The 19,817-nt window shown below is 42.9% G+C and overlaps 1 protein-coding gene across 1 annotated transcript in view; it reads left to right on the top strand.

Annotated features, from left to right (window-relative positions):
* Nucleotides 1–19,817, top strand: part of LOC311056058 (uncharacterized protein) — a gene marked incomplete at its 3' end in the record, with an annotated part of 75,431 nt that overhangs the window by 2,491 nt on the left and 53,123 nt on the right. Inside the window, exons 2-3 of the mRNA XM_084072411.1 lie at nucleotides 14,575–14,626; nucleotides 19,607–19,704. Of these exons, the coding sequence (XP_083928537.1) occupies nucleotides 14,575–14,626; nucleotides 19,607–19,704 (150 nt within the window). The remainder of the gene's footprint in view (nucleotides 1–14,574; nucleotides 14,627–19,606; nucleotides 19,705–19,817) is intronic.

The following is a 19,817-nucleotide window of genomic DNA, read 5'->3' as shown; positions in this document are numbered from 1 at the left end:
TATCCACGCAGTGATATAGTCTAGCTACGCCAGGCTAGACCGTCCCACAACCCGCTTAAAAAAAATACTTGCTTTTTCAACACTAAAGCAAGTCCTTTCCAGAGAGAGAGAGAGGGGGGGGGGGGAGAGAGAGACAGGAGAAGAGAGAGGGAGTGACAGACTCACAGACATAGAAGAGAGAGAGAGAGAAAAGGTACCAGGATTTATTATTTGTGGGTTGACCCGCCTCGCCCGCACCACGATAATTGCGCCGGCATCTATCTCGCGTCCTCCGCCCACGTTATTCCAAAGCCTATACCTCTTGTGCTGTAGCCACACCCCGCTTCTGTAACGAGCGCGGAAATGCCTCTCGTCTACCAACGGTTGGGCCGTTTGTCACATTCTAATACAGCTTAAAACCCCATTCTTTTGACCGGTCCGGTGGCGTGCCTCGCTAACCATTGGACTGCCGACCCCAACCTCCCCGTGATCGAATCCCGCCGCCAACACCACGAGAGGCACCACTGAGCGAGCTAAAGCGAGCGAGTTGCCGTTCTGAGCGTTGCGAAGTTCGCTTGAGCGCAGTGGCGTGCACAGACATTTTGAGGGGCAGGAGCTCAAGTAAATTATACTTTTTTTGTTTACTTGGTCTGCTCTTTTTTCCCTCTACACCTATACCTCTTTGCCAAAAATTGCCGATCTACAAGCCCACAACGCCTCGCAGCGCGAGGCGTTGTGGGCTTGTAGATCGGCTATGTTTGGCTAAAGTTCTCCTCAGAAAAGGGATGCTAGGTTTCGAGTGGTTATGGTAAAAATAAAAATCATATCACATAAAGATTTGCGGACCCCCTGTCGTAACTCTGAGGACCCCCTAGGGGTCCCGGACCCCCTGTTGAAGACCCCTGCTGTAAAATGCTGTCAAAAGGGCACTTCTGGTCAAGAGGGCAAAGGGCAGATGCTCTAGCACCACCTAGAGTCTATCTGTGCACGTCTCTGCTTGAGCGTATACTCAGCGCCGTTCGAGTTACGTACCGATATGGACAGAATCGTAAATCATGTTTTGGGGGCGAGCGTTTGCCCCAACTTTCACTTAGAGTGGCTACTGGCCAATCACAGCGCGTCCTTGCACAAGTGGTGTAGTCGTCTGTGCATCACTCGGCTAGGCTAGCAGTTTGCGTGGGAAGTTTGCAGACCTAGTGGCTAACCTGGTATTACAATTTTGTATTCATTACAATGACATTGAGCTAACAGTGTGTTCCGTTTGGGAAAAGTTGTCTAGCACATTGGTTCTCAAAGTGGGGTCCTTGAGGGAGTTCCAGGGGGTCCCCAGCTAAATTATAGATAGTTAGGAACCAAATGGACCCTTATGGGCCTGTAACTCTGAGAGTGTACAATGGAACCAAATGGACCCTAAAGGGTCCATTTGGTTCCATTTGTAAAAATCTTCCCTTATGGGGGTCTATGGCATATCTTTTCAAATGGGGGTCCGCGGGCTAATAAGTGTCAATTTGGGGGGTCCTTGACATGAAAAAGTTTGAGAACCACTGGTCTAGCGCACAGCCAGCTCTAAACAATATATATATATATATATATATATATATATATATATAAAAACATTGAAACTATGACAACTATAGCAGGTCAACAATGAACCTGTCTACATAATATGCCATCTAAATGACATTTAAACGGTTCTCCTCAGTGGCTGGAGCAATTGCTCTGATTTTGCTCACAGCCATTGACCATTACCATCTGAACTTAACTGTGAAGCCCGTTTTTCAATTTCATCAAATCTCAGCTTCTTATTAGCGTTTTTGTGTCAAACACTGTCGCCATGGTTACGGGGCTGCCCAGCTATGGGACGAACTGCCTCCCGGGTTGCCAGATCATGTGCGCATATCCCCCCACGGATGCGTCGACCGGGTATGGTCTAGTAGAGTTAAACATAATAGAGAGGGCACCGGAAATCCCCTCCCATCAACTTGCATTGAGTTGCTCACGCAACACACATACTGCTAAAATCAGCCCTTCTTCCGGGTTGGGAAAAAATCATCACAAATATAAAACACTATATGTGTAACGCCCGGGATTCGGACCCGGGTCTCCCTCGTGGAAAGCCAACATCTTAACCGCTAAGCCAAAGGGAATTCCCCATAGCTCGGGGGAGATAGTAGACTTTCAGGCCATCAGTAGGTAGTGAACCACTCTGTTACATATGTACAGAGTAGGAAAAAAAAAGCGGGGGGGGTCGCCTGTCTAAAGGAAAAGTGATAACTACCCCCCCCCTTTGGCCTCCTATGGTGTATGAGGGTATACAGGGGGGGAAGAAAGCAGACCTTTCCATGAAACCTGAGGGAGGAGGAGAAGCACTGAGACGACCATCTACCAGTGATGTCAACATCAGAGGTCAGGAGGTCAAGAAGCATCTGGTGGTTGACGTCTGGGTCAAATGCTGCAGGTCAACCAGGAAGAGGACGGAATGTCCTCTTCTCCCCCCCCCCCCTCTCTCCTTTCTCCCTTCCTATATCTATATCTACTAGCCCATACCCGGTCGACGCATCCGTGGGGGGATATGCGCACATGATCTGGCAACCCGGGAGGCGACATTCTTTCACACATAAACGCTAATAGAGGCTGAGATTTGATGGAATTGAAAACGGCCTTCGCAGTTAAGTTCAGATGGTAATGGTCAATGGCTGTGTGCAAAATCAGAGCAATTGCTTGCTCCAGCCACTGAGGAGAAGCGGGTAGCTTCACCACTACAGACGTAGCTTCACCACGACAGAGGTTACTAGAATTATAGTAGGATATCTATATATCTATATATCTATATATCTATATATATATATAGAGTGTGTGAGGCCACAGAGAAGAGAAAAGGCATTTCTTCACAAATGCCAGAACACATCAAGTCTGAGAGCTCAGCTCAGTGCACAGGAACAGAGAGAGAGAGAGAGAGAGAGAGAGAGAGAGAGAGAGAGAGAGAGAGAGAGTGATGGAGCTCAGATTTGTTTTATACAGCATAACAATATAATACTCTGTTACAAGTAACATCACCTCTTCAGACTCTCCACCTCACCCCCTAGCACTCACCTCTTCAGACTCCATCTCACCCCCTAGCACTCACCTATCTTGGTCACTCGTTCTTATGTTTTTGTTACTTAAAGCTACACTATGTAACTTTCCTCTTCTACCCCGGATTTGAAGCCAGTTTCCTGCTCAAGTACTTACATAGTGTACGGTTAATAAATAAAAATCACACCCTGTGTGAAGGTAGCGGCGCCTTTGATACATTTTGTCATCCATATGTGTTTATAATGTGTTTATAGCCACGTGTCACGTGAAGCTTGACCAATCACTTTGTTGACGTACGCACCTGACCAATCACAACGTTGACGTACGCACACGGACAAAGTCAGGTGTGCCTACTATCCTAACATTTTAGCCACAGCAGCTTTCCTTTTGTGGCTTGATTTTTGGGGCGGTGTAGCCGCCCCCTATAAGTGAGTTTTGGACACCGACCAAAAAATGTGGGTACCCCCTAACCCTTCCATTGTTAATGCAAAGCTAGTGTCATCACCACTAACTGTAATGTGATTGGCTGACTTTGCAAATTCAGGACTGTGATTGGCTAGCGAAACACATGACACATGTGCAGCCCTATGAATAGCAGTATGGACTTTAAAAAAAGTCATTTATCCTTTTTTTAAAGTGAGTCATGTTGTGATGACCACACACCGCCCACTTCACACTGGGTGTGATTTTTTGAAAAACACTTGGAAAACAACAGAAATCCGCTACCCGATCGCCAGAGGAAACGTTCTCATTGAACGTTTTTCAACGTTTCTCAAAATCCGTGCATAGACTACTGGAAAACCGCAAATTCCGTGCATAGCCGCCTCGCATCTCCCCCATTGTGACTAAACCATTTCGGAGGCACGCAGTCTCAAGGGAATTGTCGCCGTGTGAAGGACCACCGAGCGAGCTAAAGCGAGCGAGTTGCCGTCCTGAACATTGCGACATTCCCTTGAGCCTACTCAGCGCCGTTTGAGTTACGTACCGATAGGCACAGAATCGTAAATTTTGTTGTGGGGACTGCTCTACTTCCTGGTTTTTCCGGGTTGCGACTGGTTACGCCCACCGTGGGACTCCCCGTACATATGCACGGAATTTGGGGGTTTCTAGGCGACTATGCACGGAATGACGTGCACAAATCCGTGCAATGTATACTAATTCTCTGGCGATCAGGCTGAAATCCGAGAAGAAAATTACTTTTGAGAATCCTTCAACAGGAAAGGAGGCAATCTTTATTTGTGTATGTTTTTATTTAATCTGTAAATTACACACACCTTGCACACTGACTCCCATGCGTATAATTATATTAATTGCGGAAAATTGTCATCAAGCAGTGAGAGTGATTACATCTCACTTGTTGAACACAAGAATCAAAATGAAATATTGGTTCCATTCTGATGGCTATGAGCCAGGAGACTTTCACCTGCTGATCATGTTATTATAATTATGGTTTCATTTCATTTAGTCCAGTTTGATGCTCTGCTACTAATTCAGGAGGCAGTGGGTAAACGTGATACAGCGTGAGGTCAAATTAACTTTTTAATTTCAGGGTGAAAAATACTTATTTTTTACCACAATATTAAGAATGTAATGTAGATAGCATGTTACTTAGAGAGATGCTAGGTTCATTGATTACCTGGTATCCAGTGGTGTAAAGTAACTAAGTACATTTACTCAAGTACTGTACTTAAGTACAATGTTGAGGTATTTTGTGCTTTACTGGAGTATTTCAAATTTTCGGTACTTTTACTTCTACTCCACTACTTCTCAGAGGCAAATATTGTACTTTTACAATATTTGTAATTCTATGATCCTATAGTTTACTGAGACACTACACTGTCTCTCTGTATTCTATGACTGTCTCTCTGTATTCTATGTATGTGTTTACCTGTTTACTGTAAGTCACTCTGGATAAAGAGCTTCTGCTAAACGCCTACACTGTAAATTGTCATCGTAATTGTCGAACTATAAACCTTAAATATGAGGTACTGTATATTTTAGAGTTATACGTTTAGGTTTAGAGTGATGTCATCTCGTCCTCACAAAGATAGCACAAGAATGCACGCACACACACACACACACACACACACACACACACACACACACACACACACGTACATACCCGCCCGCCCGCCCACACACCCACCCACCCACACACTATATACACTGTAGGCATTTAGCAGACACTCTTAATCCAGAGTGATTTACAGTAAGCAAGGAAATCACAAGGTAATACATCGAATGCATAGAAATTGTAATCTAGGATCATAGATAAACCAATAACCTATCATCAGTCTAAACAGTAGATCATATCTAGATATCAATAATCCGTGCATTGAAACTATACACACTATAGGATGCCAGGTCAACAAATGACCTGGCATCTGTCTACATAACATGCTATCTACATTTTAGCCTTTGCATAAACCTGCAAGGTCATCAAGGCTAGGACGAGTGCTACGGGCTGAGGTGGAGTCTGAAGAGGTTCAGATTACGGCAGAGGATTGGGAGTGAATCTGCAGTTCTAACTGCAATTCATTCCATAGTTTGGGAGCCAGTAGGGAGAAGAGTGTGGGACGTGTGAAGCGCTGTCCCGGATGTTTTAGGGAAGGTTCTGACAGCTTCCCTGCGTTAGCTGATCTGAGAGAGCGGGAGGGGGGGGGGTTGTAGGGTTGGATCAGGCTTTGAAGATGCGGGGGTGTCAGTGTTTTGTACTCTGCGGGCAGTATAGGAGCCAATGGAGGGAGTGGAGAAGGGGAGAGACATGTGAACATTTTGGCTGGTTGCAGACCAATGCTGCTGCATTCTGGGTAATTTGTAGAGGCTGTAAAGTGCACATGCCGGGAGGCCAGTAAGGAGGGCGAATACAGTAGTCAAGTTTTGATATGACTGATGTCTGGATAAGGAGCTGGGCTGAGTCCTGGGCTAGGAAGGGTCTGATCCTTCACGTGTTATAGAGTGTAAACCTACAGGATCGAGTGACCGCTGCGATGTGTGTGCCTTGAATGAGAGCTGCTTGTCCGGGACAACACCAAGGCTCTTGGATGTTCGAACCGAAGTCACCAGGGCGTTGTCTATGGAAATAGTTAGATCATGCGTGGGGAATGACTTAGAAGAGAAGCTCAGTCTTGTCTCTCACGCACGCACGCACGCACGCACGCACACACACACACACACACACACACACACACACACACACACACACACACACACACACACACACACACACACACACACACACACACACACACACACACACACACACACACACACACAGTATGATGGTATAAGATAGTGTTATTGATTTTTCGTTATAGATTTTTCAGTAATAACACAGTATTATCAGAAACAGTTCCTCTATATGTTATATTATTATTATTATTATTAGATTAGGAGCCTCTGCTGCTCTGTGGTTCAGGACAGAGATGAAATACATCAACACTTCACTGCCTGCAGGCCAGAGTCAGTGAGGAGGTCAGAGACAACATCTTTCATCGCTGCCACAGTCCATCCCACAGAGTACACTTATTTATCCATTTGTTACTCTGAGAGTGGAACCAAATGGACCCTCAAGCAGTGGTGTCAAGTAACTAAGTACATTTACCCAAATATTTACAATTTTCTGTACTTTTACTTCTGCTCCAGTACATCTCAGAGGCAAATATTATACTTTTACTCCCACTACAATTATTCGAAGACTTGAGTTACTAGTTACTTTGTAGATTTTGATTATTATTACAAAACATACATTAACCACTTCAACCCTATATACATTTTGGCCATTTGAAAATAGCAGATCTACAAGCTCACAATGCGTCGCGATGCGACGCATTGTGAGCTTGTAGATCTGCTATTTTCAAAATATCGTTATACATTTTGTTTTGAAAACTTGTGAAATGGGACATTCTGCATAATGAGTACTTTCTACTTTTGGTACTTTAAGTACATTTTGGTACCAATACTGTTGTACTTTTACTTTAAATTCCGGACTTTTACTTAACAGAGTATTTCTACATTTTTTACCACCACTGGCGACCACGGTCAATCCCACAGAGTACATTTATCCATTTGTTACTCTGAGAGTGGAACCAAATGGACCCGTAAGGGTCCTTGTGTTTACTGGTCCATGCTGTCTCAGACCCTTACAGTCCATTTGGTCACACTCACTGTTAGAGGAACACACTCACTGTTAGAGGAACACACTCACTGTTAGAGGAACACACTGGATCACTAACAAAACCCATCTATGTGAACAGCTGATTGAGAGACAGTGTAGGAGAGACAGACAGTAGGACAGACAGACAGACAGACAGACAGACAGACAGACAGACAGACAGACAGACAGACAGACAGACAGACAGACAGACAGACAGACAGACAGGCAGTGTAGGAGAGACAGACAGTAGGACAGCTTAGAGGGAGACAGTGCAGGAGAGACAGACAGTAGGACAGCTGAGAGACAGACAGTGCAGGAGAGACAGACAGACAGACAGACAGACAGACAGACAGACAGTGCAGGAGAGACAGACAGTACGACAGCTGAGACACAGACAGTGCAGTAGAGACAGACAGACAGTAGGACAGCTGAGAGACAGACAGTGCAGTAGAGACAGACAGACAGTAGGACAGCTGAGACACAGACAGTGCAGTAGAGACAGACAGTGCAGTAGAGACAGACAGTAGGACAGTGCAGTAGAGACAGACAGTACAGCTGAGAAGCAGAACATTGTGTGAGGGATTGGATAACAGAGTCATATCTGGTCTTTCTCTTCAGATTAGGGATTATGTTGAGCAGGGGATCTGAGGTAATGCTTTGTATCACAGACATACAGAATGTGTATAATATAAACCCATTGAACTTTAACTCCATTTTACCCTCGTTAGTCTCATTAAAACACACGTCTCTGCTTCTAGTGACTGATATTGTCCTTCTAATGAATGTTAGACTCATTAAAACACACGTCTCTGCTTCTAGTGACTGATATTGTCCTTCTAATGAATGTTAGTCTCATTAAAACACACGTCTCTGCTTCTAGTGACTGATAATGTCCTTCTAATGAATGTTAGTCTCATTAAAACACACGTCTCTGCTTCTAGTGACTGATATTGTCCTTCTAATGAATGTTAGTCTCATTAAAACACACGTCTCTGCTTCTAGTGACTGATATTGTCCTTCTAATGCAGTGTTCTAACTTAACCCAACCTAACCTAGCCCTCTATCTAACCCTAACCTAACCCAACCTAACTTAACCCAACCTGACCTAGCCCTCTATCTAACCCAACCTAAGGTAACCCTAAATAGACCTAAAAACGACCCCTAATAGAACCCAAACATAGACACATAAAACATTACACCACACACAGAATAATGAACACAAATAATGAATTTAGCATAACTCTAGAAAAGGTTTGATTTAGTCTACATCAAAAATGTCAACAAAGACAGAATTCTCAGATAAATTGGAAAAATGAATCAAATTCAATCAAATAAGAAGCACAACCCTATAGATAAAGTTTAAGTTAGTCTAAACAACTGTAAAAAGTTAAAACGTTTTACTGAAAATGTTTTATAGAAAAAGAAAATCTCCCAAAAGGAGACCATAACACATAATTGATCAGACTTTTCTTTCAAACAAGATGGCGAAAGCAAACATTCCTTGTACTGTGTTTATGCAAAACCTATTTGTACACTGAAGTCCCCCTAACCACTCCTCACCTAGGATAAGGATAAGGATAATTCCTTTTAACAGGTCGTTCATGAAAGTCCTTGCGGTCTTGTTTCCAAAGAGAACCTGTGAGCAATTAGGGGTTAAGAGTCTTGCTCAGGGACAAATTTCATTTCATCGACACATATGCTAACCTGGCCTGGAATCGAACCTGGGGCAATTATGGCTCCCTAGGCGGGTTCACTAACCATTCAGCTATGGCCGCCCCCAAACCCTCTAAATACTGAATGGAGCAAACTGTCTGGGCTGAAACACACACCCAAAAGCCAGAGTCAGATGTTGATATTTTTTTATTTGAATCCTGAGAATTAATAGTTTGGGACATATGAGTTTACTGTAGGCAGAAGGAATCACACAATCCACTCCATTTATCTCTTCTGTGTTGTAGAGAATCAAACCCCCCCCCCATCCCCCCCCAAAGATCCAATTCCACAGAAAAAACAACAGTCCTCGCTTCCACCTCTGTATTCATGTATTAATAGCAAGGTTGATGTCAAGTCAAGTTTATTTATATAGCACGTTTAAAAAACGCTTTCCAGAATACCAGAAGCAACATATAGACCATTGGTTCTCAAAGTGGGGTCCGGGGACCCCCAGGGGTACTTGAGGGGGTTCCAGGGGGTCCCCAGCTAAATGATGGACAGGAACCAAATGGACCCTTATGGGTCTGTAACTCTGAGAGTGTACAAATGGAACCAAATGGACCCGTTAGGGTCACGGGTCCATTTGGTTCCATTTGTCCACTCTCAGAATTAAATTAACATTGATTTTATAATATAAATTGGGGACCCAGAGATAGAAATGCCATTAAATGGGGGCCCGTAGCCCTAATGCATGTCAAACTGGGGGTCCTTGAAATTAAAATGGTTGAGAATCACTGCTAGAGAGCCGTAAAAAAATCTTCTCTTATGGGGGTCCCTGGCTTATCTTTTGAACTGGGGGTCCGTGGTCTGATAAGTGTCAATTTGGGGGTCCTTGACATGAAAAAGTTTGAGAACCACTGATATAGACTGTATAGTCCATTACAAAGCTTTAATAACAACAACAAACAACAACACAACCATGACCTCAAACTGTGTTAAAGGCAAGAGAGAAAATGTGGAGCTGTATGTACTCTGTTCTTAGTAATTACATCTCAGACATCATTCAGGAAACTCCTTTACAAATAAGACTTTTTGACACGTTAAAAAAAAAGATCCAAACTGTTTGGAGTTGGCCCAAATCTGAAGGATGTGAGAGAGAGAGAGAGAGAGAGAGAGAGAGAGAGAGGAGAGAGAGAGAGAGAGAGAGAGAGAGAGAGAGAGAGAGAGAGAGAGAGAGAGAGAGGGGGGGGGGGGGGGGGTCAGGTCCCATGTGCGTTCTCTGATTGGCTAATGCTGACACAGATCCTTCTGTGATTGGTCGACAGTGACACAGATACAACTCAACCGCTGGCCTGGTGGGATGGGGGGGCGGGGCTACTTTTAATCTGTTATACAGTACACACACACACACACACACACACACACACACACACACACACACACACACACACACACACACACACACACACACACACACACACACACACACACACACACACACACACAATCAAGGGATGTCAGATATCCCCTCTTTGCATAATTACACAGAGTGGATGGATGGATGGATGGATGGATGGATGGATGGATGGATGGATGGATGATGGCTGGACGGATGGATGGATGGATGGATGGAGTGTGAGAGAGAGAGAAGCTTTTCCCCAGATTAAAGTCAGACTTCAGATTACGTCCCATGGATTATGATGGTGTGTGTGTGTGTGTGTGTGTGTGTGTGTGTGTGTGTGTGTGTGTGTGTGTGTGTGTGTGTGTGTGTGTGTGTGTGTGTGTGTGTGTGTGTGTGTGTGTACAAAGTGTATCGTCACAATGTGTTGTTGCCAATTCCCCCCATGTTGTGTAGAGCAGTGGTTCTCACATGTTTTCATGTCAAGGACCCCCAAACTGACACTTATTAGCCCACAGACGCCCATTTGAAAAGATACGCCAGGGACCCCATAAGATAAGAGTTTTACGGCTCTAGCAGTGATTCTCAACCATTTTAATTAAAGGAGACATCCGGACATTTTAAGTGTTATCTTTGATGTGTCGCTAATCACTCACCGACATTGAAAGGGTCGTTGAGTTATTCCCAGAGAGTCCCCTTCGTCCAGTCTAACGACCCCCTCCGTTGGCATAGTGGGAGCCCGTGGAAGGCTGAAATTCGCCTAATATACAGCAACAGATGCAGAGTTAGTTTTTTCTCTACTCCTGCTCATTGTTGAGTGTCATGATACTCAAACATGCACTGGATGTCGCGAACGAGCCACCGTACGCTCAGAACGAGATGACGCAGGTTGCTTGTTTCTTCCATAGAACCTGGCGTCTATGGAAAAACAAGCAACCTGCGTCGTCTCGTTCTGCTCTGCACGAATGGTCGCTTGTTCGCGACATTCACTGCATGTTTGAGTATCATGACACTCAACAATGAGCAGGAGTAGAGAAAAAACTAACTTTGCATCTGTTACAGTATATAGTGTAATATAGTTTGACATGCATTAAGGCTACGGACCCCCATTTAATGACATTTCTATCTCTGGGACCCCAATTTATATTGTAAAATCAATGTTAATTTAACTCTGAGAGTGTACAAATGGAACCAAATGGACCCGTTAGGGTCCATTTGGTTCCATTTGTACACTCTCAGAGTTACAGACCCATAAGGGTCCATTTGGTTCCTAACTATCCATCATTTAGCTGGGGACCCCCTGGAACTTCCTCAAGCACCCCTGGGGGTCCCCGGACCCCACATTGAGAACCAATGGTATATAGAGTATTGGATCCTGACGTCACTCTGCTATCCTCTGGCTCATAGAAGTATATGTTTACTGTTGAAAATAGGGAAACCTGTCTGGAGATGGAGTCTAAAACTCCATCGCATTGCCGTGTCACAGACTTCAAAGGGATGTTTTAGTGTTTTAGTGCTAAACTTTGTTCTGTTCTGCGTGCTCAACGCTCATATGCTAAAATGCAGACATAACGTGGCCTGCATGCATGCTGTGTAGAACGGTTTGAAGGCCAAAGTGTCCCACTTCATTAAACTGCAGAGATACTGAAGTGCATTTATATTATATATGAATAACAGTGATCAAAGCTACTGAAGCAACACAATAACGGGTTGATTTTTAGTTATACAATTCTGCTGTTTCTTGTGCGAGAATGCATGTCAAACAGCTCATACATGAGAAATGCAGCATCTAATATAGCCTACAACATCATATGCAGGCTTGAACACAAATTGACAATTCCTTACATAGGCGACTCAAAAATCCCAAAAGCCCTGGATGGGATCCGCACATCCCACGGTGAAATAACACGGCCATTGCAACCCCGGAAGCAGAGCAGTCCCCACAACATTATTTCACCGTGTTGGGGTGAGATCGGGTCGCTATTCCTCACAGTCCCCGCTGTGCCTTTGCACCCATATCATCCTACAACACAGTCTGATTGAAGCACTAAACTCTTGTACTTGTCGTGCTAATAATATATTAACGTGAGCCTACTCATAGCGCTTTGAATTATTGTTCACATTCATTTCCCACGTTTGTTTTTGACATCGCAGAGGTTGCAGTTGAAAGAATAAGGCTAAAACGTATCCTATACTGTACACGTCATAGGAATTACATCTCAGCCAAGACGTTCATTTCAACGGAACACACAAATGTATTTATAGTCAGATATACTTGTACTTTAAGGATGAGACGATAAACACATGAAATAGCTTCCCATTAAGAGGATTCAACGCAGTGACGTTTAGATCTCCCTCAGACTTTGTGCTCTATAATCTACAAGGTATTTTTCTGCTGATTCAGCAGCCATTGTATTGGACACACTGGGATGTGCATGTCTTTTTCTTTCCTTATTCAAAGTGATGTTATAAGCTTGTTAAGTTTTGCATTCACACAGCGATTTAGCATTTTACCGGCTGTCCTTTCTGCATTTGGCAACTGTGACTGTGTTGCATTCAGCCTGGATTATGCTTTTGGAATTGTTCATATTCAATTTATAGTTTACTCTTCATCCTATATTAAGCCATTAGGACTGGGAAAGCATCTGTGTCATTTTAGATTTATTTGGCTATTCAAAAATAGCAGATCTACAAGCTCATAGCGCTACAAGCTTGTTGATCTGTTGATGTGTGCAAATCTTTGAATATATATATTCTTTTTTTTAAGCTAACATTTATAACTTTATAAATCTTTGCTTCTAGGGGGTCCCTGGAACAAATTATTTTGATGGGGGTCCGCTGCCAAATACATATCACTTTGGGGGTCCTTGACATGAAAAGAGTTTGAGAACCACTGATATAGAAACATACATTTTTTCAAAAAACTGTTAGGATTTAGAAGACATTTGTAGAATCCCCCAGAAGCAAAGATTTGAGGTAAAAATGTTCGCTATAAGAAAATATATATCTTCAAAGATTTGCACACATTTTCACGATTTAAAAAAACCTAGCAGATCTACAAGCTTGTAGCCTTTATAGATCTGCAAATTTTTTGAATAGCCAAATACATCTAAAATGACACAGCTTTCCGGGTCTTGATGGATTAACATGCCCTAGGCGGGGGTGAGGTTAACAGCGGAGGACAGCGGTCGTCACCAACGTAACATCAGTGTTGAACTGGATCCATTCATATTAACAAACCTCTGAGTCATTCCTCACATCTAGGCCTGTCACTCACACTTATTACATCATCACCTGATTGCAATTATGTGAATTCATCACAATCCTCGTGCAGAATCCTTACAAAAGTTTCCATTCCATGTGTCGCGATGTGACACATTGTGATCTTGTAGATATTCTATTTTCTTTTACATTTTGTATCCCACAATTTTGTAACCCTTTTTCACCCGGTGCCAATTTTATAAGTGATCCTGGGCGCTACACTCCCCCAGCCAGCCTAGGGAGGCCAGGGCCGAGCTCATGCCTCCTTCAATGCATGAGAGCCAACTGACCTTCGTGTCACCTGACAGGGGGGAGTTTCCCCGGTAGGACGTAGCGCGTGGAAGGAACACGTTATTCCAACCAGTTCCTTTCCCCTCCATCAGGCGCCCCGGCTGACCAGGGGGAGGCGGTATATCGACCAGGATTACTACATGTTTTTGTGAGGGTATTACCTACCCTAGGAGACACGGGGAGAACATGCAAACTCCACACAGAGTAGGCCCTTTGGCCAACCCCACCTAGGGTATGGACGCTGATGAATCTGCCATTTCCCCCCCCAAAAAAACGAGTACTTTTACTTCTGGTACTTTAAGTACACTTTGATGCGAATACTTTTGTACTTTTACTCAGGTACATTTTGAATTCCGGTCTACGTTGCAGTATTGATACTTTTCCTCGTGCAAAGTGTTGTCCTGTTTCTGTAGTGAATGACCTGGTTGTGTCCTGCTGCTGCTCTCATCTCTACGTGTATTGTTCAGGTGTTTTTAGAACTCTGAGCTATTTAAACATCTGACCTGAGAACAACATGAGGACGTGCAGAGGACACATAAAGACATAAACCATAAACCATAAACCGCTGATCAACTTTAACATCATTTAGAAAACTACAAACGGCTGATTTGATTTCTAACCAGTTTGATCAACCCTGCACTCTGGACTGACTGGATTTCTCTCTCTCTCTCCCTCTCTGGTGTGTGTGTGTGTGTGTGTGTGTGTGTGTGTGTGTGTGTGTGTGTGTGTGTGTGTGTGTGTGTGTGTGTGTGTGTTACAGAACTGTTGGGAGCAGCCAAACGGGTGAATGTAAACATCCAAGACGCTGACGGGTAAGAAATATCTCTGTGTCTCTCTCTCTCTCTCTCCCCCCCCCTCCCTCCAAACAATTTGGGGGGTCACCAGATGATTATCTTAACGTGCAACATAGTTTTCTCATTCAACAGTAAACAAACTAACATACAGTATAAGTGTACGTATACAGGGTATATCTGCACACTTCTAACGTTACAATTGAAGGACTTCTAAGACCTTTTTTAATACCAAATTGGCCAAATTGTCAAATATCACGTATAATAAAGAGGATAAACATTGTGAAAATAGACGATCTACAAGCTCACTGCAGTTATTATATGATCACATGATGAGTTATTATATGATCACATGACGAGTTATTATATGATCACATGACGAGTTATTATATGATCACATGACGAGTTATTATATGATCACATGAACATGAGCTTCTTCAATTAACTCCTCCCTTCAGGCCTTTTTATTAAACCTGAAACAGTTGCAGTGTTTGGCATCATGTGACCAATAAAGTGTGACGGCGTCATGTGACCAGAGCACAGCGTTTTAAAGTGTCACACAGAGCGTTTAAAGAAACACATGAACAATGTCCAGACTGTACCTCATATAGACATACATTCATACATATAGACATACATTCATACTGTCTCTCATATAGACATACATTCATACTGTACCTCATGTAAATAAATCAAACTTTAGTTCATGAGCAGTTCAGACAGAGATCTCTGTTATGGAATCACTTACATAAAGGAGAAATGGAAAATTCCCTTTCAGTCCCCAGTTCAAATATGATTATTTTTGGGGGTCCCCCCCATTCAAATATGATTATTTTCGGGGGTCCCCCCAGTTCAAATTCCCACATTGCCCAAAGCAAGTAGCCTGGTCCCTCCACGTGCCAGAGCCTCTCGTCTCCCCCGGTCCCGGCAGAGTAGTTCCAGAGAAGCGTTTTGCGGATTGAGGGGCCCTGTCTTGCCCTAAGAGCAGGGACGTCACAGGCTCTTAGAAGGTGGGGGGGGGATAGACTTTCGGTGGACTATACCCCTTATTTTATACTTTGGCTTTTCAAAAATAGCAGATATACAAGCTTGAGCTTGTAGATCTGCTATTTTTGAAAAATCGTGAACATTTTTGCAAATCTTTGAATATCATTTTTTTCAAGCGAACATTTGTAACTGTCAAATGTAAACAAATTTTGAATTTTCGAAAATGTGCGTTTTTTGGGCGGATTTTGTTAGTTTTTTGTTAGTTTTTTCCCGGTGTTTTGGTTACTTTATTTCGGTTTTAGGGTTAGGGTTAGGTTATTTAATTTTTATTTTTGCCTGATTTTACCGATTTATTATCATTTTTTTAAATATATTTTCTTTCAAAAAGTGGGGGGTATGAAATCACGGACCTGTGAGAGTGAGGGTGTCGCGTCGTACGCACAGTGAATGGCCGTGATAATAAACCCTGCCTAAGAGGACTGACCGGCGTGGGTAGATACTCGGACGTAAGTCAGGGCTTGATCAACCCCGGCTGGGTCACAGCTGGGCGAGTGACCCCAGGCTACAACACTGATGATACGTCCCAGGTGCATCCATGTGATGTTTTCTTTATAAGTACCTGATCATGTATGAAGTCACCATACACACTCTGATGAGGCAGTGTTGGTGTTGTTGTTTTAAAACATGTTTTGTTTTTTCATTTCGTGTAAAGTTAATATTTTGGACATAGTTGGTGTCTGCCCGACAACAGAGATATACATGAAGGCATTAGGCAAGTAACAGTGGTGTAAAAAGTACTCAAAGGTTTTACTTAAGTAAAAGTATCAATACTGCAATACTCTGTTACAAGTAAAAGTCCGGAATTCAAAATTTACTTGAGTAAAAGTGCAAAAGTATTGGCATCAAAATGTACTTAAAGTACCAAAAGTAAAAGTACTAAATGTTTGAAAATAGCCGATCTACAAGCTCACAACGCGTCGCGATGCGACGCGTTGTGAGCATGTAGATTGGCTATTTTCAAATAGCCTAGGCATAAAATAGGGCTAAAGTGGTTAATGTATGTTTTATAATACAGTACAATAATGTATATCTGAAAAGTAACCAGTAACTAAAGTTTTCAAATAATTGTAGTGGAGTAAAAGTACAATATTTGCCCCTGAGATGTAGTGGAGTAGAAGTAAAAGTATTGGAAATTGGAAATACTCAAGTAAAGTACAAATACCTCAAAATTGTACTTAAGTACAGTATGAGCCAGTAAATGTACTCAATTTCTTTCCACCACTGGGCAAGAGTAGCTTGTATACAGCTTTTGAAGCAAATAGAAGCACTTTTTTCAACATTTTACACTCACTTGGTATGAAACATTTTAAGACACTCTCTCTCTCTCTCCCCTAGCCCCCACTCTCTCTCTCTCTCTCTCTGATGCATGAATTAAGTGTGTCTTTATGTAAACACATTTCTATGGTTGCTGTCTGTCAGATTATAAAAAACGCACCCGATTCTACTTGCCAGCACCCCAGGGGGCGGACCACACACACACACACACACACACACACACACACACACACACACACACACACACACACACACACACACACACACACACACACACACACACACACACACACACACACACACACACACACACACACACACACACACACACACACACACACACACACACACACACCAGCGTGTGAATAGCTTCAGGGTAGAGAGAGAGTTTATTAATGGAAGTAGGTCATACCCCCCCCCCCCTTCCATAGAGAGTTGTGCAGTAGGATTATTACAGGACACTTAGACTCAGCTAATAGTTTATGTACATTAATGTATATTAATGCACATATGTGTGTATTTATATGCTGTGTACAGTGCTCTGGACAAAACCTCAAGGTACTAATACTATTACTCCTGGTCAGATATGAGTAATCTACTATTACTACTTAACCCATTAAGACCTGGAACTGTGTCATTTTTAGATTTGAGCTAAAAAGCATTATTTTACACTTTGGGCTATTCAAAAATAGCAGATATACAAGCTCATAGCGCGGCACCGAGTGCCGCGCTACGAGCTTGTAGATCTGCTATTTTTGAAAAATCGTGAAAATGTGTGCAAATCTTTGAAAATATATATTTTTAAAGCGAACCGTTTTTAACTCAAATCTTTGCTTCTGGGGGGTCCCTGGAACAAAATATTTTGATGGGGGTCCGCGGCCGAATACATATCATTTTGGGGGTCCTTGACATGAAAATGTTTGAGCACCACTGATATAGAAACACAAGTTTTTCAGAAAACTGTTGGGATTTAAGAGACATGTAGAATCGGCAATTCAGGTCTCAATGGGTTAAGTGAAAGTCAAAGTAAAAGTTCACTGTATTTGACATGGAGTTTAATGAGTGGTTCATTCATATACTGTACTTTTACCTCTCCTAGAAATGTAGTGGAGTCAAAAGTACAATATTTGTCTTTGAAATGTAGTGGAGTGAATGTATTGAAAAATACAAATACTCAAGTAAAGTCACCTACAGATACTGAAAAAAAATCTACTAAGTAAATGTACTTTGTTGATGTCAACCACTGATTAATGGTGTATTTAAATGCTCTGCGTGCACGTGTGTGTGTGTGTGTGTGTGTGTGTGTGTGTGTGTGTGTGTGTGTGTGTGTGTGTGTGTGTGTTTGTTTGTTTACTGGTGCAGAGCAGATGTTGTGTAAGGAGATGAAGATGATGATGATGATGAAGACTCCTACAGCAGATTATTTTAGATCAGTTAATTCTTGGGGTTAAAGGTCAGGGTTAGTTAAACCACAGAAACCCTGCTACAGCGTAGCTATTCTGGAGTTAACTTTCAGCAAAAATAGCCGATCTACAAGCTCACAACACGCTGACAACATAATTAATAGAAATGATAATGTGTAAACTGTAAACACACTTTCATACAACTATAGCAACGGTGCCCACACTTTTTTTGACCTGAGAACTACTTTTAAAATGACCGGCTCAACAAAATCTACCAAGCCAAAAACAATATTATCCCATTGGCTGAAAATACTTTGAAAATGTACCTGAGGGGGCTTTGGACTAGCGGCGCTGGTGTTACATACAGCAGGGGGTCCGAGACCCCTAGGGGGTCCTCATAGTTACTACAGGGGGTCCGCCAAATCTTTTTACCTTAAACACTTGAACCCTAGCATCCCTTTTCTTAGGATGCTAGGGTTAGCCAAAAAAACCCTAGCCAAACCCTGGCCAAAAATAGCAGATCTACAAGCTCACAACGCCTCGCGCTGCGAGGCGTTGTGAGCTTGTAGATCGGCTATTTTTTGGCAAAGAGGTGTTTCGTGTAGAGGGAAAAAAGAGCAGACCAAGTAAAAAAAAAAAGTTGAATCTGAAACACAATTGTATACAATGTAGAGGGGGTCCCTGCTTCATCTCTCTCTCAACTAGGGGGTCCTTGGCCTGAAAACGTTGAAGACCCCTGACATACAGTATAAGATAAACACACTTGGAATGGGAAATAGAGTGAAAACATGGAATTGGTAGTTCTGGATGTAACTTTGTACAAAAGCACTGCATTGTGGGTTTGCCTAATGTATAGACGCCACAATGAAAACATTGAAGACCCCTGCAGTACAAATATAAAACCATGTAAATGTAGAAAATGTCAGATTGCAGCTTTAACTCATTCAGTGCCAGACTTATTTCTGGCTGTGTTGTCCCAGTGCCAGAGATTCTTCAATTTATCTTAGATTTTCAAGTAGTCACAGAATATTTATTTCCAGCTCACAACGCATTGTGAGCTTGTAGATCGGCTATTATCCGGTGTGTGACATCGCTATTTGAGATCTGCTATTTTTCTGCGTTTGTTAAGCTTTTCTTTGGCTATTTTGTCGTCTGTGTTCAGCCTTTTTTCTATGGCGTCCTAAAATGTTGATGTCCTGACAGGTATAGTAATACAGTGTGTGTGTGTGTGTGTGTGTGTGTGTGTGTGTGTGTGTGTGTGTGTGTGTATGTACAGTCTGTCTCCTCTCCACCATGCTGCTCTCAGTGGGAACAAGGATCTGATCTCTCTGCTGCTAGAAGCTCAGTCTGCTGTGGACATCAAAGACAATAAAGGTAGCACACGCACGCACGCACGCACACACGCACGCACGCACGCACGCACACACGCACGCACGCACACACGCACACACGCACGCACGCACGCACGCACGCACGCCACCAGGAAC

The sequence above is a fragment of the Gymnoscopelus microlampas genome, assembly GCF_963454915.1.
Source record: "Gymnoscopelus microlampas genome assembly, chromosome: 2".
Lineage (NCBI taxonomy): Eukaryota > Metazoa > Chordata > Actinopteri > Myctophiformes > Myctophidae > Gymnoscopelus > Gymnoscopelus microlampas.
This window is presented reverse-complemented; position numbering and strand designations above follow the sequence as displayed.